Genomic DNA, 20,837 nt, shown 5'->3' with positions numbered 1-20,837 from the left:
GCAAAGTTTTGTTTATTTTTTATTTTGTCAAATTAAGGTTTAAAAAAATTAGAAAAAAAAATCATATTCTTCACAGAATGGTCTAAACTGTTTTATTTTATACGATGGCTTCGGTTCTTCTTTCTGAGAATTCATTTTATTAAACTGAATTTTGTTGTTTGTTGAATCGTTTGTTATCACAGTGACAAGGCATAGCAATTTTTAACAAAGCAATTTTTTTTATTTAAATTATTATTCCAAATTATTTCCTTTTAAATAATTGTTCCAGTATACTAAAAAATCTTCGCATGGCAAAATAATATGTATTTTCCATATTATCGCAAAAAAGCAAAAAATATTACGTAATTGATTTGTTCCTAAAACTTTTCGCAAATAAACGGGCTCATGGCCGGTCGTCAAAATATTCGTCGAGTTCCTCAACAACTTGCTCTAAACCATCTGAAGGAGAAGTAGTGATTCAAGTGTATTGTCTGTTACATATACCTGGGGTTTCAATGTTAATTGGTACCATAAATAGCATAAAAATATTTACAAGTAAAATTAAGTGAAAAGTGCATAATTTTGTTAAAAATATTTAAAACATAAACTGTCTTTATATTCCTTTAGATAGGAAAGTTAAAGCAGACACAACAAAAATTTTAAATTAAAAAAAAAATGTGTCGTTTTTAGTAAGTATAATAATAAATTAAAATAAGTGCATACGTTTATTTAAATTTATTGATCATACAAGTCTAGGAAACGCTTACATTGCTCATCTTCACCAAACACAGTTGTCGCAATATCGCACAACAAACCTTTCTTACAAGAGTCATCACATCCACCACTAATACCAGGGTCACCATTTCTGAATTTGAATCTAGAATTATTTTCATCAAAGTTTGTCACTTATTTAGAGGAAAAATTACTTGAAATAATCATCGAGAAGAGAGTGGTCTTCAGCCATTTTGTACAAAACTTTATCAACTTCAGAAGGAAGCAAATTATCAACACCATAAGCTTCAACAAAACTGTACAATTTGTACCATTCTGGTAACTTTGAAGAGCCATACGAGTTGGCAAGAGTCAAATTAAAGGCCCATTCTTCGTAATCTAGTAAATTCTTGAAAAAAAATAATGTCAGGATGAAACTTAGTTAAGAAGTGAATACTCACAAAAGTGGTTTCATCGACATGGTAATATTTGAAACTGGGATTGGCAAGATCATAGGGAGTTACCGAAGCTCCATTAAAAACAGCTCCTATAGCTTGAGTCGGGTTTGAACGGTTGTAATAAACAGAAAACTCGTCTCTGTGGGTGTGCCCATTAAAATGCCCAGTAATGGTATTAGAAAATCTAAATCATAATAAGTAGCTAATTTAATTAAAAAAATACTAGAAGCACCTCTCAAGAATTTTTGTATATTCCCTATTCCACACTATTAAACTGTAAAAACAACCAGTAGGGACATGGGTCAGTATATGAACACTTTCGTTATTATCTTCTGCTTTTTTAAGAGTGTCAGCTAACCATTGCAGTTGTCCATAAGGGTCAACATCATCGTACATCAACCACCAATTATCAGTATAAGCAACATTACTATTAATACCAATAACCCTAAATCCAGGTCTAGGACTAACAGAATAGTAACCACCTTTTAAAACCGTTTCGCTAACATCTTCACCAATTAACTCGGACCAGTGTTTGGCCGCAAGTTCAAATAACCACTTAATACTTAGTTTCTCATCAACGACTTTGTCATTAGGCCACCTAAAATGCACTCAAGATATTTTTAATCTGGTCAGAGATCGCAAAAATTACACGTTAAGAGGATGAGATTCGTGGTTTCCAAATATCGGAAAAACTGGAACATCATAACTATCCTTAAAATAGGAATAGAGTTTACTTATAGCTTCCGTATTGCTTTCAATGCTAGTTTCCCAAGTTCGGTGAACGATAATATCACCAGTGTAATAAACATAGTCAATTGGCTACAAAATTTGGTTCAGTAGTAGAATTAAAAAAGCCGATTCAGATCCAAACCTGGGTTTTAGTTTGTCTAATTGTTTCTTCTATCAAATACCAAGGACTATCCCCGTTTCTATAATCTGTCCAATACCCACAAGCATTTTCAGGACTTGAAGGTTCGCCTTGATCCGGTTGGCAACAAACAGGTTCGCCACAAGCGGCATTGCCATTGGGAGTATAATTAGGATCATAGTGAATATCACTGAGTTGTAAAATTGTTAAAGTATCTGTTCCGTTGGGTTTTGGACGTTCGGGGGAATTACCAGATGGAATATTAATCGACCATTCAAAAGCATCACCTTTGTCACAACCATGAGGCTGGAGAAACGCCCCGCAAACTCTATTCGAGGTAAAGTTTGGGTAATTGTCAATTGTGTACAAGAAAATATCCTTCCAAGCAATGGAATTAATTATAATTAAAGGACTGCTAGTAACTTACAATATTGAGCTCCATTTGACCCTTACAAACCCTCTCTGGCTCCATTTTCAATTCAGTGCACAGAAAAGTTGCTTCGTCAAGGATAGTTTCACGACTAATTCCAGAATTTTTTCGTTGACTTATTACAAAATCGACAACTAGACTACACATGTAGCAGACAGCTGCACTGTCGTAAACTTTTTCCATTCCATCTCGAAACAAATAAGGAAATTCGTACGAATGTAAAGTTTCGAGAAATTCGTCCGTGGCTTGGCCCGTTTGGAAATATTCACGAAGCCCGGTTTCAAGTGGTTCTAGATCCTCTTTGAGAAAAATTTATAGTAAATATAAAAAAGTACAAGATTTACGTACCAATACTAATTTTTTTACATGTCGTCAAGGAAAAAATTGTAACAAAGAACAGTAAACTGAGAAAAGTAGATAGTTCCATCGTGGCAAAACATATAATAAATGAGTTTTTTAGATCAACAATTTTATACTTCTCTTATGAAGAGCCTTATCTTAAGTGAATTTGGTTTATCACTAATATTTTGAAAAAATATAGACAACAACATAATACACTTTAGTCTGTCATTGCGACTTTATTAAGTTTAATCAAAAAACAAACACGAGTTAAAAATACTATGAGATTGTGTTAAATCGTTATTAAAAAATTCCAAAATTTATGGGTTTTTGACCCCTTTCAAAAGCACTTCAAAAGTTTACTTATCCAAGTGTTTTGTCATCTTATTTGACAGTTTCTGATTTTGCTCAGTAATTTCCCAGTACTTAAAACTCTTTAATCTTGCGTACAAATCTTGTAATTGGATTAAACATTTAAACATTAAATATTTCCTAACGCTACACTTTGGTAGTTTTATTTTTCTCCTTGCTAGATATTAGTGACATAGGTTGTGACCTGGAACACAGCTTTGGGAAATAATGGACGTTGAAATGTACCAAACTACATTTATCAAGATTGATTTTAAATTTAAATTTACTTGTCAGATTCAGATTCTCTTTTTTGACACAAAATATTGTTTCATAAAAATTTGTTTCTTAAATTAAATTAAATAAAAGAAGACAAGTGTACCTTTGCATTTATTTTTTACAATTACTGATCGTACAAATTCATGAAACGGTTACACTGCTCGTTTTCCCTATACACTGTTGTTACAATACTACAGAGCAATGTTTTCTTGCATGAGTCATCGCATCCATTTTTAATACCAGGGTCACCATTGCGATATTTAAACCTAGAAAATTTATTATAACAATATGACTGATTTATCATAAATTTTACTTGAAGTAATTGTCAAGAAGAGAGTGGTCTTCCGTCATTTTGTACAAAATTTTATCAACTTCAGAAGGAAGCAAATTATCCACACCATAAGCTTCAACAAAACTGTACAATTTGTACCATTCTGGTAACTTTGAAGAGCCATAAGAGTTGGCAAGAGTTAAATTAAAAGTCCACTCTTCGAAATCTAGTAAATTCTTGAAACAATGAAACTTAAGATAAAACTCAGACAAAAGGTGAATACTAACAAAAGTGGTTTCATCAACGCGGTAATATTTAAAACTTGGATTGGCAAGATAATAAGGAGTTACTGAAGCTCCGTTAAAAACGGCTCCGATAGCTTGAATCGGGTTTGAACGGTTGTAATAAACAGAAAACTCGTCTCTGTGGGTGTGCCCATTAAAATGCCCAGTAATGGTATTAGCAAATCTAAATCATAATAAGTAGCTAATTTAATTAAAAAAATACTAGAAGCACCTCTCAAGAATTCTTGTATATTCCCTATTCCAAACTTTTAAACTATAAAAAGTACCAGTAGGAACATGAGTCAGTATATGAACACTTTCGTTATTATCTTCTGCTTTTTTAAGAGTGTTAGCTAACCATTGCAATTGCCCATAAGGGTCAACATCATCGTACATCAACCACCAATTGTCAGTATAAGCAACATTACTGTTAATACCAATAATCCTGAATCCAGGTCTAGGACTAACAGAATAGTAACCACCTTTTAAAACCGTTTTGCTAATATCTTCACCAATCAACTCGGACCAGTGTTTTGCCGCTAATTCAAACAACCATTTCATACTTAATTTATCATCAACGTTATCATAAGGCCACCTAAAACGCACCAAAAATATTTTCATCTGAGCCAAAGTCTGCAAAAATTACACGTTATGAGGATGAGATTCATGGTTTCCAAAAATCGGATAAACTGGAACATCATAACTATCTTTAAAATATGAATACAATTTACTTATAGCTTCCGTATTGCTTTCAATGCTAGTTTCCCAAATTCGGTGAGCAATAATATCACCAGTGTAATAAACATAGTCAACTTGCTATAAAATTTGATTAAAAAAAAGTAAAAAAAGTGGTGACAAACCTGAGTTTTTGTTTGTCTGACTGTTTCTTCTACTAAATACCACGGACTATCAGCGTCTCTATAATCCGTCCAATACCCACAGGCATTTTCAGGACTTGAAGGCTCGCCTTGGTCCGGTTGGCAACAAATAGGTTCACCACAAAGAGCATTTCCATTGGGAGTATATTTAGGATCATAGTGAATATCACTAAGTTGTAAAATTGTGAAAGTATCTGTTCCGTTGGGTTTTGGACGTTGCGGTGAATTACCAGAAGGTAAATCAATTGACCATTTGAAAGCATCACCAGTGTCACAATCGTGAGCTTGAAGAAATGCACCGCAAACTCTATTCGAAGTAAAATTTGGGTAATTGTCAATTGTATACAAGAATATATCCTTTCAAAAAATTTAAAATTAATTGCAACAAAGTGCAAGCCGATAACTTACAATATTGAGCTCCATTTCGCCCTTACAAACCCTATCAGTCTCCATTTTTAATTCAGTGCATAAGAAAGTAGCTTCATCGAGAATAGTTTCGCGACTAATTCCCGCATTTTTTCGTTGATTGATCACAAAATCGACAACTAAACTACACATGTAGCAGATGGTCGCACTGTCGTAAACTTTTTCCATTCCATCTCTAAGCAAATAAGGAAATTCATAGGAATGTAAAGTTTCGAGAAACTCGTCTGTAGCTTTGCCCGTTTGGAAATAGCCTCGAAGGCCGGTTTCTAGCGGTCCTAGATCCTCTTTGAAAAAAATATAAAACGAATATAGAAGAATTATTCACAGATTTTACATACCAATGGTAACTTTCTTACATGTTGTCAAATAAAAAATTGTAACAAAGAACAGTAAACTAAATACAGTAGATGATGCCATCGTGGCAAAGTCTAAATAAAATAAAGGAGTTTCATAAATCATCAAATATATACCAGACACCAGAGGAGTCTTATCTCAAGTGATTTTAGTTTAAGTATGGGAATTAGTCAATCCTTGCATTTTAAGTTTATAGTTAAAAATATTACAAAAACAAATTGAACCGCAAATATACTATTTGAAATAAAATTTGCGTATTTGCGTAAAAAAAAAGAAATACATCCTTGCAATAAAAATTGATCTGTGTTGGTGAGAAATCGACGTGACAACTTACGATATTAAGTTCAATTGCGCCTTTGCAAACCCTCTCATTTTCAATTTTCAATTGGGTGCACAAAAGAGTTGCTTCTTTGACTAGAGTGTCACCAGTTAAGCCCAAAAAGTGTTCACCAATCACTAAATCGCCAACTAAGTTGCACATGTAACAAACAGTCGGATTGTCATAAACCGTTTCCATTCCTTCTCTAAGTAAGTCGGGAAATTCGTCCAAATGTAAAGTTTTATCTTAAGTGATTTTAGTTAAAGTTAAAGTATGGGAATTAGTCACTCTTTGCATTTTAAGTTTATAGTTAAAAATATTACAAGAACGAGTATGTGTGTTAAACATTATTAAACCTAAATGTTTTAAAAATTCGACTTTTTTAAAACTTAAAAGTGTCCAAGTGTCTAGTTATATTAATAACAATTTCTTATTTTGAATAGTAATTTCCTGTAACAAGTACTCGAACAAACATTTAATCTTGTCTCGGTTTTTTATTTATACACGTGGATACAAATCTGTCCACAAATCAGTGTTCATCACTAACTAAAGATTAAGTATCAAGTCAAAAGTAACATTTTAAGTACGTTTCACACTTTTAACTTTATCTCATATCAAAAGTAGTAATTCATTGGGTTTGAAAAAAGAAGGAAATTTTAGAAAATTTTATCTCTGAGATAAAAAATCCTGAATTAATGACACTGTTTTTTCAATTTGTGTGGCATTAAACAAAATTTAAAAAATCGTTACCCAATTATAAATTTACGATTATACATATTTTTTACAACTTCATAATTATTTCTTTGATTCTAAATAATATAGTAATATGGATTCTGATTCTCTTATTTTTATGTGTCGTTTAATAAGAGAATTAGTAGTAGAATTACGATAAAATGCAAACTATAACACCCTATATAACAAAATCATATAAATTATTATTATTAATGTTGATTTTATAATTTCGTATTCATCTTAAACAAGTTTTTTTAAATAACATTTTTACTTTTATTTACGCTGTATGTGCAAAAACTAGTTAAAATTAATCAAATTACTTCGATTTCAAATACTTTATGAATAACTAACAGATGAATTGGATTACCTACTTATTGGTAATATATCAGATACTTTGAAAAATTCGTGTTCTGGAAGATTATATACTTTCGGAAGTAACGGGCGCTGAAGCGTACCATACCTCATTTATAAGAGATTGATTTTAAATTTAAATTTAGTTGTCAGATTCAGTTATCTCTTTTTCGACACTTAAAAGATTTATCTCTTGAATATTCACATTCAATAAAAGAAGAGAAGTGTTCTTTAATATTTATTTCTTACAGTTAAGAGTCGTACAAATCTATGAAACGGTTACACTGCGCATTTTCCCCATACAGCGTTGTTACAATACTACAGAGTAAATTTTTCTTGCACGAGTCATTGCATCCATTTTTAATACCATCGTCACCATTGCGATATTTAAACCTAGAAATATCATAGTGTAATTTGATAATTAATAGTTAAGGAAGCTTTACTTAAAGTAATTGTCAAGAAGAGAATGGTCTTTTGTCATTTTGTACAAAAGTTTGTCAACTTCAGAAGGTAACAAATTATCAACACCATAAGCTTCAGCAAAACTATACAATTTGTACCATTCGGGCAACTTAGAAGAGTCTTGGGAGTTGGCAAGTGTCAAATTAAAAGTCCACTCGTCGTAATCTACTAAATTCTAAAATCTTAATCAGAATGAACTCTTTCAGCAAATACTCACAAAAGTGGTTTCATCAACGTAATAATATTTAAAACTTGGGTTTGAGCTAGTGAAAGGAGTAACAGAGGCTCCATTAAAAACCACTCCAATAGCTTGAGTCGGATTGGAACTATTATAATAGACATAAAATTCGTCCTTATGCGTGTGTCCATTAAAATGGCCAGTAATGGTATTTGAGAATCTAAATAATTGTCATTAACTAGATTTAAAAAAATTGAAAAATACCTCTCAATAATTTTGGTGTATTCCCTATTCCAAACTTTAAGACTTGAGGAAGTACCAGTAGGAACATGAGTCAATATGTGAACACTTTCATTATCATCCTCTGCTTTTTTAAGAGTGTCAACTAACCATTGCAATTGACCATAAGGGTCGAAATCATCGTAAATCAACCACCAATTGTCGGTATATCCAACATTACTGTTAACTCCAATAATCCTAAAACCGGGCCTAGGACTAACAGTGTAGTAACCACCTTTTAAAACTGTTTCACTGATATCTTCACCTATCAAATCAGACCAGTGTTTGGCCGCAAGTTCAAATAACCATTTAATATTAAAACTATCGGAAACTTTATCAGTAGGCCACCTAGAAACTTCTAGATGAGTCTTTGCTTTACAAAAAATATTGAAAAAATTACACGTTAAGAGGGTGAGGTTCATGGTTTCCAAAAATCGGATAAACTGGAACCCCTAAAGTATCCTTAAAGTAGGAATACAGTTTAGTAATGGCTTCAGTATTATTTTCGATGCTGGTTTCCCAAATTCGGTGACTAATTATATCACCAGTGTAATAAGCATAGTCAAATTTCTGCGACATTGAGAAAAAAATAGGTTTTAATAAGAGTTTTAAGCCTAACCTGGGTTTTAGCTTGTCTGACTGTTTCCTCAACTAAATGCCAAGGACTATCCCCATTTCTATAATCCGTCCAATACCCACAAGCATCTTCAGGAGTTGCGGGTTTGCCTTGGTCCCCTTGACAACAAATAGGTTCACCACAATCGGCATTTCCATTGGGAGTATAATTAGGATCATAGTGAATATCACTGATTTGTAAAATAGTGAAAGTGGGGACTTGTGTATCGTTGGGTTTGGGACGTTCGGGTGAATTACCGGAAGGTAAATCAATTGACCATTCGAAAGCATCACCAGTGGGACAACTTTGAGCTTGAAGAATCGAACCGCAAATTCTATTTGAAGTAAAATTTGCGTAATTGTCGATCGCGTAAAGAAATACATCCTTGCAATAAAAAAATGATGTGTTGGTAAGAAATCAACGCAACAACTTACGATATTAAGCTCAATTGCGCCTTTGCAAACCCTCTCATTTTCAATTTTCAAATGGGTGCACAAAAGAGTTGCTTCTTTGACTAGAGTGTCACGAGTTAAGCCCAAAAAGCGTTCACCGATCACTAAATCGACAACTAAGTTGCACATGTAACAAACAGTCGGATTGTCATAAGCCGTTTCCATTCCTTCCCTAAGTAAGTAAGGGAATTCGTACGAATGTAAAGTTTCGAGAAACTCATCGGTGGCTTCGCCCGTTTGGAAATATTGGCGAAGTCCGATTTCAAGAGGACCTAAATCGTCTATAAGAAAAATGAAGGAATGTAAAAACTGAAGAGTTTTACGTACCTATAGTAGTTTTACACGTAGTTAGGGAAAAACTAGTCGCCAAAAACAGAAAAGCAAGAAAAGTTAATTGTGCCATCGCGGCAATCGATGAAGTAAAGAACAATACCTATATATTTTTCAATGATTAAATAGTTAAGTAACTTTATCTCAAGTGATTTTTTTTTAATTTAGACTTATCACACTTCGAATATTTTGTGTTGAGTTAACGCATAGCGTTAACAGGTGTAAATTGTTTTTATTGAAGAGATAACAATTACTTGCATTTTTACAAAATATATTATCAGTTTTTGAACTAATCACAAGAGTAGGTACTTCATAGTTGTTGTCGTCCGCAAGTTTTGATTTAAACATTATATGTTTAAGTTTATTAAATTAAAAAAATATTTTCAGTTTCTTTTCTTAGTTTTATTACTAAGTTTGAGTTACAATTTTTCAGATGTGACTAAATAATAGTTGTTTTTGCCAGCGTTTGGATTTTTTTTCACTCTCTTTGTAATTATAGTAAAAAGTCATTAAATAAGTAAAAGTCACTAAAAAAGATTTATTAATAATTCGAAACGTTGGTATAAACTTTTTTTATTAATAAACCCAAAATTTCATAATATAGCTGAGATTTAAAATATTTTAACAAATAATCCTTGAAGGATTATTATTGAAATTAGGTTTACATTATTTATTTTTATTCATTATACAGATACATACTGATGTGCTTACAATTTACTTATCATTAAATTTTGCATACTATTACAAAAATATACCAATACCTAGATAAGGAACTCAAATTTTGAACTAAAGCAATTATGTTTCAAACAAAAATGTAAGTAACATTTACACAATTAATTTTGATAACCATAAAATTTAAATTTTAAATGAAGTTCCTTAGTAATTTACTATTTCCTCCTTCCCCACCTTCTTCAAAGACTGCAAATTTCAAGATTTTCAATTTCTAGATATGTTTTATATTTTTATTATTAATCGTCTTATCATTGTTGCTACGTTCTTAGAATATCTTGATTCATACTTAGAAAAATAACAGTTTTATCGTTAGATCAACTTTAATTGATTGATAAAATATTAAATCTTAAGTAATATTTGTTTGAAAAATTTGTTTTTTCAAATCCTTAAGCCAAATATTCAGTCCGACAATTCTCATTTTTCATCGTAATCTCGTAGAAGACATTGAAAAATGTTCCTAAACCGGTAACAAATTGCAACAATAACCCCGACTGTAGAAATCATGCACGCCGGCAAGAATTTAAATTGTGATAACACTCGTCCATTAATTTATTTTTTTTCCACACAAAGCCTTACCTTTTTTTGCCTAAGTTTGATAGCAAGCTTGAGCCTGTTCAAGTGCATCCTGTCTCCGTGTTCGAAAGCCGGCCCTGTCGGGTCGTGATTTAGTAGCACCTCCAGTTCGTAAGAGCTCCTCGTGTGATCAAGCAGAGCGGTAGCAAAATCCTGACACTGTTTCCTTAGCTCTTGATACTCGCTCTTGAACTCGTGCTCCAGCAGACTTAACCTGGAAATCGCCGGGTCAAACATCCATTCCTCATGGTAACAAGCCGATTGCTCACCGGCGCAACTCCCAAGACAGCTCGAACGCCGTGAGAATGGGGTCTTTCGACGAGAGGGCTATCAGCGAGGGCGACGCCAAAGCCCGGTATGCGTTTATTCGGCTCCGGGAGTGCCGCAGGGAGTCCTCCAAGCGAGATGTCACGCATTCGTCGCACCCGCATCTTGAAATCAACAAAATTTAGTTGAAAGTTTGCCATAACTCAAGCCGATTTGGGTTAATCCAGAAATGGTCACTTTGCGTCACCTTTGCAGCCACAAATCTAAATTATATCCTTGTTTTGAAGTTTTGATAGCTATTGTTTTGCATAACAATCCCTCAAAACCTCAAATAAATTATTGTTTGAATGGTTTGCATTTAAATGAATTAATTTGAAGCGCTTGCATTGTTCCGAAAGATCATTAGTGGAGTGCACTAACGAAATATAAAACTCAAAGAAAGTTCATCCCTTTTATGTCGGGGATTTATTTGCAGACGTATAGACTTACGGCTTCGAGAAATTCGCCCCTGGTTTTATCACCGATTCTATTTTGAAATCTGAATCTCTACTTGGAGATAAAGTTGAAAAGTATGGATATGGAGAAATGCAATAATGTCTACTTGAATTTATTCAAAGTAAGAATTTTATATTTGAATATGTCAAAAGTAATAATTTAAAAACATTCATCGCGTTACTGAATTTTGTCGACGATAAAAACAAAAAGATTCTTGAATGAAGCTACAAGCATCACCCCTTTTACTTTTTACGGAATTTTCACTTCCTTCATCCCCAAACATCACTAATCCCGGAAGAGCAAACACGCTTTTATCCGTCAAGAAAATAAAACCTTGTTTAGTTTACCGAGGTTGAGCGAGAATTCTAATAAAATAAGACAAAAAAAAACACGGGAAAAACCAACTTCCATAAAAATAATTTCTAATATTTTGGTATAATGTAGAAAATCAATTTTTTTGCAAAAAATCTGATGCAACTTTTTTCCTCTTTTGTTATTTTATGAAAAAATATGCCACTTTTTTCAGTGGCTGATTTGCTTATTTATTTCAGCTCATATTTTTTAAATTGTCCTACTATCAGACTAATCACCTCTTTTTGCACAACTATTAATTAATTTTGGTGAAATGTGGAATCTCCACTAAATTTTCCATTGAATTCGTTTTTAAACAGTCGGAAAATCGTGCCAAATGCTCAAGATTGCTTCCCGGACATCTGAAAGGAAAATTTAAGTCTCTCTCAAACCTGATACTTCTGTAAATCACACTCCCGCATCCTTTAATTAACTACTCGCTTTAATGGAAGCCAACTTACCTGACATCATGTGGCATCGGCAATGTGGCTCCTCTATCCAACAAGATCTTGATAATTTCGTAGTTGTCGCGATGAGCTGACAAGATGAGCGGAGTGATGTCTGGAGTAAAAGTTGCAGTGTCTGGAGGTAAAGCTTCCCAACTCTTAAAAAAATAATATCACAGACATGAAAACAGGAAAAGAGGAGACTGTGGGCCGCAAAATAAAAGTTTATGAATTGATATAACAGTTTTGTAAAGAGTTGACAGCGATATTTCAGGATGACGGATGGATATTGCAATAGTGGGTGGATTATAAAATCCTGAAAGTATTTCAGTCAATAACAAGGAGTTTTTAAGTGGCACTTAAGTGAAAATTTAAACTTACATGTGGTTCCCCTGGTTTGTGGATGGTCTCTTCATGGTCCAGCAGCACCTCGACAGCTTCGACAAACTCCTCCGAAATGGCATGTAGAAGCGCGTCCTTAGTTTCAACTTTATGTTCAATTAATAGTTCGACCATCTCCAAGTTTTCGTTATCAATGGCCATAAGAAGTGCACTTCGCCCTAATGGATCCACACAGTTGATGTTAATGAAGCCAGTTTCTTCAGCCTTCTGTAACGTCCTACAATACACAAATGCATCGTTTTTTATACACTTAGCCAGTCAGAAAGTTATCGTTTCTCGTGTTTCAACCCTCTTGGGATCACGCGGCTGTTAACTTAATTATAACCAAAACTGTAAGGGACGCGTAAGTGCCTCACTTCGAAAGGGTAATATATCCAAAACTTAAATTATGTAATATCGAGTTATGCCACAAAATGCTTTTCCCGGCTACTAACTTGTCAACTCCCAAGTAGTTAATGTGATTTCAGAGCTGTCCTGAAGCTTTAATTAACAAGAGAACAAATCGGCTTCAATTTTAAAACAAACTAATTACAATTTTTAGTACGCCAAACTCGGCAACAAACACAACAGATTTTACGACAAAGTTATTACCGGAATCTCATACGATTTCATGTATTTTTTAAATTCCTTGAATGAAGTTTGGCTAAGAAAAAGCCCCCTCTCTTTCAAACTTTCTGTATTATTTACTTTAAACTCGTTTCTCTTCGAATTTGAGATAGAGCTCGCCCAAACATATGGAGAGTTTCTATTCTGAATGGGTATTGAAAGACTTTTCGATGGAAGGAAACCGAATAAATATTAAACACTTTTGGGGTTTAAAGAAGAGTATGAATTTTTATTTACAGAGCTCAATCAGCGTAATATGACTTTCATATTTCCTAGAATATAAAAAAAAACACAGAAATACACACATCAATATTCTGCAAATGGTTCATTTGTGCCATTATAAGGTGGAATTACTTAACCCTCATCTCATTTCCACAAAAAATCCTTTATCCCCCAGTTATCCGCATCAGCAGCACTCGAAAAAAGCCACGCGCTCGTCATTAACCACGTTTCTCAAAGATACTTTCAAAATAAACAAAAAACGCACCCTTAACATCACCACTTTTATAAAAAAAATTCTTATGTGTTTGAATATCGTTATCGACTAGGAACAGTGTTTACCCGATTTTGATTAAAATCGCAATGCATAGAGAAAAGCTCGATGAGAAATACTCGCACAAAACATCCACTAATCTCACACCCCACATCAAGGAAAATGACGTAAATAAGCAACGCGACACTCGAACCAACCCTGAATTTTCTTCGGGCGTATTATTTCATAGTAACAGCTCTCTCCTTCGCGTAATTTATTGACTGTCACGGACACATTCATCGGATAAATGCCGGTTAATATTTTTGGGAAGTTTTTGCACCAACACCAGGGTGGCTTTCGAAAACAAAGTGTTCGCAGTACAAACAGGATAAATCTCTTTCGACGAGCTTTTTGGGGTAATTGCATCCCTAAAAAATTTCATTACTACAAGAAACGTGACACAAATATCGATTCCAATTTTTTTATTCGTCTTCATATTCACGTTTTGACTTATTTTTTTAATAACTTATTTACAATTAGTTAATAAATAAATATCTTAAGTGCGCTAGCATAATTTATGTTTTTTATCTGACAATAAAAATATACTTATTCAAGCATTATATGTTAGTCAAGATAAAGTTTTAAAGTGCTTCTTTATCTTCATTAGCTTTAATGTGCTATAAAATAACAACATAATTTTAAAAGTGTTACAATTAAGAAATAAAAATTACGACGATGCCACCCAAAAATACCTAAAATTACTCAGGAATTATCTAATAATCCTCACCGTCTGGTCGAAGCAACATCGCCCCTCTCCACAGCCAACAGGAACTTCTTCTCTTCAAGTGATAATTGTGCGATCTCCTGGTGCGGCCTGATGACATTTTCCTCCTCCATCATTCCATGTATGCTATGTCTCTGTCCAACAAACACGAATCATTAGTTTTTCCCATTCTTTATCGAATGAATTAATTCCGGTTTTCCGGTGAAAACGATATGTCAGTGTCAATTAAATTAAATGCTTCGGTGGTAACAAAATTTACGCAAAAATGTTGGATATAACTCGTCGCTAAATAATATAAAAGTAATTGGATTAGTGAGGGTTGTTTGGAAGACTCTTGAGGGTGATTTATCTTAGGACATAGGCGCCGAGTCAGGGGTTTTAGATAAAACACGCTAGACAACACGTGGGCGATCGATTTCGAAAGGAAGTTAATGAATTTGAAGCAATTTGTCTTGTCTGTTTTATTAAGAATGAAAGTTTTACATTATAGAAAAATTTATTTCAAGGCTAATAAAAGTGATTGGGAATGAATGAAAACAAATGATTAAAGACCCCATCATTAAGTAATTAACAATTCCGTGCCGGTCTGGCGACGATACAAAGTAAATAATTGCGTCAATGTGTAAATGCGCATATTTTTGGCGAGCTCGAAATCGATGATTAAAGAATTTTGATTTGAAAGATTAAAGTTACTAAAATAAACGCAAACCCATGTTTTCAAGAAATATTAATTATCCTGTCTTTGAATTAGTTATTATAGAACGTGATGTGTGAATATTTGATTATGTTCTGTTGTCAAAAATTAACTAACTGAAGCAAAAGATAAACAAGGCTTGTAAATAGAAATTTGCTACAAGTTTTCAGAAGAATTTCCACCAAATTAATTTTAATTTAAAATTATTTTTATTTGTGTATAACGAACTATTAAATTCAATTTAAAGCACTAGTTTATAATATAAAAAGAGAAACCATTATTTCAATTAATGGCACTAAAAACACTCATTTAACTATTTCCGCTCAATTACTCATTATACATTCAACCAAAATTCATTATAAATTAAATCGTGGATACAACATTCTAAGAAATGTTTTTTTTTTAATTTGGCGTCAAAGCTATCCATGAAAATTTGAATGTGAACGAACCATCGTATTGAAAGTTATTAATATGACATTTGACACCTCGCCGGGTGTATTAGAAATTGTGGTCCGTTCACAACACACTCTTATCACCGCCAACTATGACGCCAAATTTAAATAAACACCCGTTATTAGAGTACTAGATTATTGTTTTTCACTCTAAGACATAATTAATGTGTTTCAACAATGGTAAACAAACACCGGCGCAACTTAATAAACCATCTATTTATGGAACGTCAAAATCGGTTTGTTATTTACATGTCAATTACCACAATAAATGTCGGTTAACGTGTTTCTTTCCAGAAAATAAATCAAATTCTTTCTCTAATTTCATTCAAAAACATCGCTGCTTTCGCCGTGTTAACACATCAAGAATTCGGCCATTAATTACAAACTACAAGCACGCGAGTTTTGTCAACAAAATGCTAGGCAAAGTTTTAATGGGAAACGGAATTCGATACAACTTTTACTCTAAAAGACACTTAATTTGTTAAATCAATAGATGCTTCTTTTCGAATTTGTAGAGGATTAGATGTGCTAAAGCAGTGATCCATCTTGTAGATGGACATCTTAAGCGGTGGATACCCACGAATATTGGCAGAGACGTATTAACATATTTATTTTATGTCGATATTTGTTTATAGATTGGCGGAAGCGATGCACGAAATCAAACATTACACACTCAAAAGAATTTATCTGTGATGATGTTCTAGATTCTCATAATACGCCGTACTAAATCACTATCTGAAATACTTTCAGCATTTCATTTGAATTTAGCTCTTATTTTACATATTCTCATAAAAATTTGTTCAAAATATGGTTCCTATAATTAAACCCGAAGTACAAGTGTGCTTCTATCTGTTTTGATAAATGTTGTCAATTGTCGGGTGATAAGACATTCAACTACCTGTGACGTTTAGCATTTATCAGCTCATGTGAAATAGATGTTCCATAATGTAGATGAAGCTTTGAAGAAGCTCTTTCACCTTAAAATGAGATTTTGACATGTAATTGAAAATAAATTAATAATTTGGCAGAATTCTCGTTGTGTTTCGATTAAAACCCACAGTAACTCCATCAAATTTAATAATTCAATTATCCTGCAACAAGATAACTCCATGCTCCTTGTATAGCATTAAATCATTTTTGCTGACAACAGGATATGGCTTAAAATACATTTCTAGAAAACACATAACGAGATCCTTATTATTCTTTCAGATGCACAAAAATTCTCAAAAGAATACAAGAAAAAATTCATTAATTTTCGTTTATTTACAATTAAACTTCTGTCGCGAACACGACTCAATTTAAAAACATTAAACACTAATTTTGTAGCTTAAATGATTCGTTTAAGCAATCCGTTTTATTAATGTTTCTCAAACCTTTGCTGTCTTTGATAAAAGCTTGCAATTTATTTTCAAGCTGTTAACTCCAAACTAGTTTAATTAATGTTGAATCTATCTCAAACAAATGAAATGGTGATATATCGTAAACTTGATGTATTTTTTATCATTGTAGAAATTTTAACACACCAAATCTCCTTTTGTTAGCTCACAATGTAATATGTTTCTGTCGGATGTCATATTTTTTTCTAATTTTGAATGTGTAGCGATTTCTTTATTAGCATGAAAAGCTGCATATGTTTTATCCTGAGCTTTGTAGCTTTGCACAATCGCAAATGTGGCTACTATCATCAATTTGTATGATTGGGTAATAATAATAAATAGGTTGGCTCACTATTTTACTTTAGGCTCGGATTTCATTTCAAGTTTATTAATATTTATGTTCTCAGCCACATCGTTATTGGGGTTTATTTTAGAACTTTTCGTAATATTCGTAGTTTGTGCATATTTACATACGCAAAAGGAATTCTGAGATGTGGACTAAAAACCTTTCGGAAACAATTTAATATTTACAACGCAATTGCTGTGTTGTTCGATATTTCATTTCTATTTGAATTTCACGGTAATAAATTGTGCAAAAACTCCGAATTTTCAGGTAGTCAAAAAATATTCATCATTCACACACGTTTAAGTTGGTTTTCATAATAAGGAACGCAATTTCGCACATCCGTTCAGATTTATATCGCTCACAAATTCAGCATTTTACATAAAAACACATGTGTAAAATTCACAGAGTGACTCATTCGTTCAGAACATAAATCTCCCAAAGTCCATGCACCACATTTCCTCGTTATCCTTTGTCTTCCTACCCACGCGTGCATACATTTCACGCTTTCGCAAACTTGTTTGAAAAATAGAAACTTTTGAATGCCATTTTTCGACTTGGTGCTATTATGATCTTCCCATGCCCATAACCCAGACTAATCCGGCAAATCCAAACCGGAGCAAGTTGAAATTCAGGAGATATCTTGAGCTAAGACGTGTAGCTCGTTAACGTAATTATCCTCATTTTCATCCCCTGGCACTAAGAAGACTGACTCCAAGTATTGTACTACAAACACCTAACTGCTGTCTCCTTTAAAATGGAACATTTTACGTATGGAAATGCAAGTCGGTGAAACACATTCGGGAAAATGTCCAAGTCTAATCTAAATGGAAATGGAAGCTGAATCCGTTAAAAAATTCTTAACAGGGCCATAACCTGTCTGATTTACTAGACAATGTTGTTTACAGCTTTCCACGGGCGGAATTCAAACAAACCCCACGTTTTTTCAGCCGTTATTAGTTTTGTAAATAACTTATTTATAAAATAAGTAATTTTAATTTCTTTTTATTAATTTTAGTGGTTTTAATAGTTTCTAAATTTACTGCGAAGATAGTGCGAAAATTTGCAGATTGCACATATGCATAGGGTGGCTTTAGGTCGATAAAATTTAATACCTTTCGAAATACAAATTGAACTTTATAATTGAACTTTATTGTATCTTAAGGAAATAAAAATGTTTATTCGGGAAAAGTTTCAGGGCTTTATAATAATTTGAATAAAAGCATCCTACGTTAGGACAAAGTTTGAAATATTTTAAAAGACTTAAGTTTTGTTTGTAATTTAATTTGTAAATCGATGTATTCGGCCTGGAGCCTTGTGAGGCAAAAAGTGATGATGAAATATCGTAGAGAGATGGTTAAAACTATGAATTTTTGTAGCTGGAAAGTGAAAAAAATTCGCCGGTCAAAAGTTGACAAAAGCTTAAATTTGTGCTTCCATTGCAATGATGCAAAGATAGCGTTTTGGAATTGTTTTGCCAAAATAAATTTTTACCACAATAAAAGCATGACAATTTAATCAAGTTTATCATCCCCTAATTTAGCTCAACATCTTGGCTTAATATTCTGTCAGTCGTTCCCGCAAATTTTCCAAAATTGCTGACATCTTGGTCTGATCCATTCAATTTTCAACCCCATGTAACTGTCCAATATGAATTTTACCACCTATTAATTACTATCTTAAAGCGTATTTTGGTCTATATGCGGTGATAGTTCCTAACAAAATCTGCGAAATTATCTCAAACATTTTTGAAGCATTTCATACAAGCTTTTTGCGCTTTGACGTTAATTAAGTCCGTGCAATGTTCCGCAAAATAGAATTTTATTAACAAAAGATTTATCATCTAAAACACTCGACGCATGTTGGCGATAAATCTTTTCCGTTAAAAGTTCGACATTTGTTCCTCTAAATCGCACTTTCGCACCGGAAAAATATAAATAACAGCTCGAGCTTACAAGAAAGCATTCAGTCGTACAAAGATTAGTTTTCTGGTCCAACTTGCCATAACATGCAACATATGTCATCCCCGAGTGATTCTATAAAGTCAAGAAAAATACAAATTCAATTGGTTGGAACGTATTTGAACAAAGATAAAGCAAGGAAAATGCGTTTTTTAACTGGACTGAGATTTTGTTTCACTGCCATGTCTGATGTAGCTGGCCATCGATTAATAAAAGAGCTAAAGCTCCTCAAATCGCCGGAAATGTAATTTTCGAGCTTAAATATGAGAAGTCAAGATGAAAGTTTTTACTGTTTTGCTCTGATAACCATTAATGTAATAAGCGCCGCTTGCAGCTGCTCCTTTTTGTCCAGTGAAGGATCATATTTTTGTACGAGATGTGGCCGCAATTGCCTCAAAAGACGAGAACAAAGGAATATTTGTCAAGCTATTTGAACTCATGAGGGTTGAATGTTATTAATTAATTTTCAGCCTTTCATTTTATAATTTCAAACAAGAAGAAATTCTTTTTCAATACATAAAAAGGGTGTGAAAGGACTCGAAAGTACAAATCAAAGAAGAAAAACCTCAAGTTTTGCCAACAAAAATATGTTTTTAAACATGGAAATAGATGCAAATGTAGGTCAAACAATAAGTGCAATTCTTTTTGTTACAGCAAAGTGAAGTTGTTTCCAATTCAGGTCAATATTTTCTGTGATATTCAATGAATTTTCGCTTCAGTTGCAAGACAAGTGTACTGTCGATGACGATAGTTGCATCTGCTGAAAGTGAATTGTTGCGGAATTACTGTTCTACCATTACGATTTGGTGGCTGTAAAATAGCGACATGTCATTTTATCGCTTTGTGAACACCAAAACCACATGTAAAATTTTGCATGGACAGGGTTTGTTAGCCGTTTGGGAATTTTATTTCATGATTCGAAACAAAGTTGTCTAAAAGTTACATTTTCGTATATTTTAATGAGTTTACTTTCAGTTAGATTTTAAAGTTGTAAAAATTTGTAAAACAATCACTGATGCTGCAATTTGACCACTGTAAGACTTAAACTTTTACATGATACAGTTTTTTATATATATTTTATTAATTTGCACTTTTATGAACAACATTTTCAAGTCAAAGGTACTAAAATGAATCATTAGGATCTTCTCAACTCATTCTTTTACGACCAACTAAAAATAACAATACAAATACAATACAAATGACAAATAAAATGTTTTTTTTATAATAAATATTGCCAATATTGCCAGTGTTAACTACGGTCTAATTTTTCTGTAAAATTTTATTACCAATTTTCTTAAAATAAAAGTGCAAAACAATTAATTTAAGATGTGGTAAATGTAATTCTACCAGAGTTGAATTTTTTTTAGTAATTTGGATTTTTTCTATGTAAAAGAATCGATTTAAAATTCTGCTCAATGAAATCATTGTAATATTTTAACCACTGGCTATAAAATTGCAATATACTTAGACACGTATAAAAACCATTTCTAAACAATCAAAATTTATTGTTACAGCTGTTATATAAATTTTTAAACACAT

General features: G+C 32.8%; 4 protein-coding genes across 7 annotated transcripts in view; all 4 read right to left on the bottom strand.

The window, feature by feature from the left end:
• Positions 1–20,837, bottom strand: part of LOC123005669 (transient receptor potential-gamma protein) — a 70,798-nt gene that overhangs the window by 26,622 nt on the left and 23,339 nt on the right. For all 4 annotated transcript variants that reach the window (XM_044399519.1, XM_044399520.1, XM_044399516.1 and 1 more), the window contains 5 exons: positions 14,476–14,606; positions 12,590–12,827; positions 12,224–12,366; positions 10,919–11,080; positions 10,653–10,863 (listed from right to left, as the gene is read on the bottom strand). In XM_044399519.1, the coding sequence (XP_044255454.1) occupies positions 10,653–10,863; positions 10,919–11,080; positions 12,224–12,366; positions 12,590–12,827; positions 14,476–14,606 (885 nt within the window). The remainder of the gene's footprint in view (positions 1–10,652; positions 10,864–10,918; positions 11,081–12,223; positions 12,367–12,589; positions 12,828–14,475; positions 14,607–20,837) is intronic.
• Positions 691–2,938, bottom strand: LOC123005671 (sphingomyelin phosphodiesterase-like). Its single transcript, XM_044399522.1, has 8 exons — positions 2,795–2,938; positions 2,444–2,745; positions 2,020–2,394; positions 1,798–1,967; positions 1,381–1,746; positions 1,152–1,332; positions 906–1,099; positions 691–856 (listed from the first exon to the last, which is right to left on the bottom strand). The coding sequence occupies exons 1-8, from the start codon at positions 2,871–2,873 to the stop codon at positions 715–717; spliced, it is 1,809 nt and encodes a 602-aa protein (XP_044255457.1). The 5' UTR covers positions 2,874–2,938; the 3' UTR covers positions 691–714.
• LOC123005673 (sphingomyelin phosphodiesterase-like) lies at positions 3,531–5,688 on the bottom strand. Its single transcript, XM_044399524.1, has 8 exons — positions 5,610–5,688; positions 5,254–5,555; positions 4,828–5,202; positions 4,614–4,783; positions 4,200–4,562; positions 3,971–4,151; positions 3,726–3,919; positions 3,531–3,678 (listed from the first exon to the last, which is right to left on the bottom strand). Exons 1-8 carry the CDS (start codon positions 5,686–5,688, stop codon positions 3,537–3,539), a joined length of 1,806 nt encoding a protein of 601 aa, XP_044255459.1. The 3' UTR covers positions 3,531–3,536.
• LOC123005672 (sphingomyelin phosphodiesterase-like) lies at positions 7,253–9,436 on the bottom strand. Its single transcript, XM_044399523.1, has 8 exons — positions 9,342–9,436; positions 8,997–9,295; positions 8,566–8,946; positions 8,347–8,516; positions 7,932–8,294; positions 7,707–7,887; positions 7,471–7,664; positions 7,253–7,420 (listed from the first exon to the last, which is right to left on the bottom strand). The coding sequence occupies exons 1-8, from the start codon at positions 9,415–9,417 to the stop codon at positions 7,279–7,281; spliced, it is 1,806 nt and encodes a 601-aa protein (XP_044255458.1). The 5' UTR covers positions 9,418–9,436; the 3' UTR covers positions 7,253–7,278.

Source organism: Tribolium madens, unplaced genomic scaffold, assembly GCF_015345945.1.
Source record: "Tribolium madens isolate multiple individuals breed KSU strain unplaced genomic scaffold, Tmad_KSU_1.1 Scaffold_20;HRSCAF=117;Tcas5.2_LG4, whole genome shotgun sequence".
Taxonomy (NCBI): domain Eukaryota; kingdom Metazoa; phylum Arthropoda; class Insecta; order Coleoptera; family Tenebrionidae; genus Tribolium; species Tribolium madens.
Note: the sequence above shows the minus strand (reverse complement) of the source record. Positions and strands in the feature narration are given on the sequence as shown.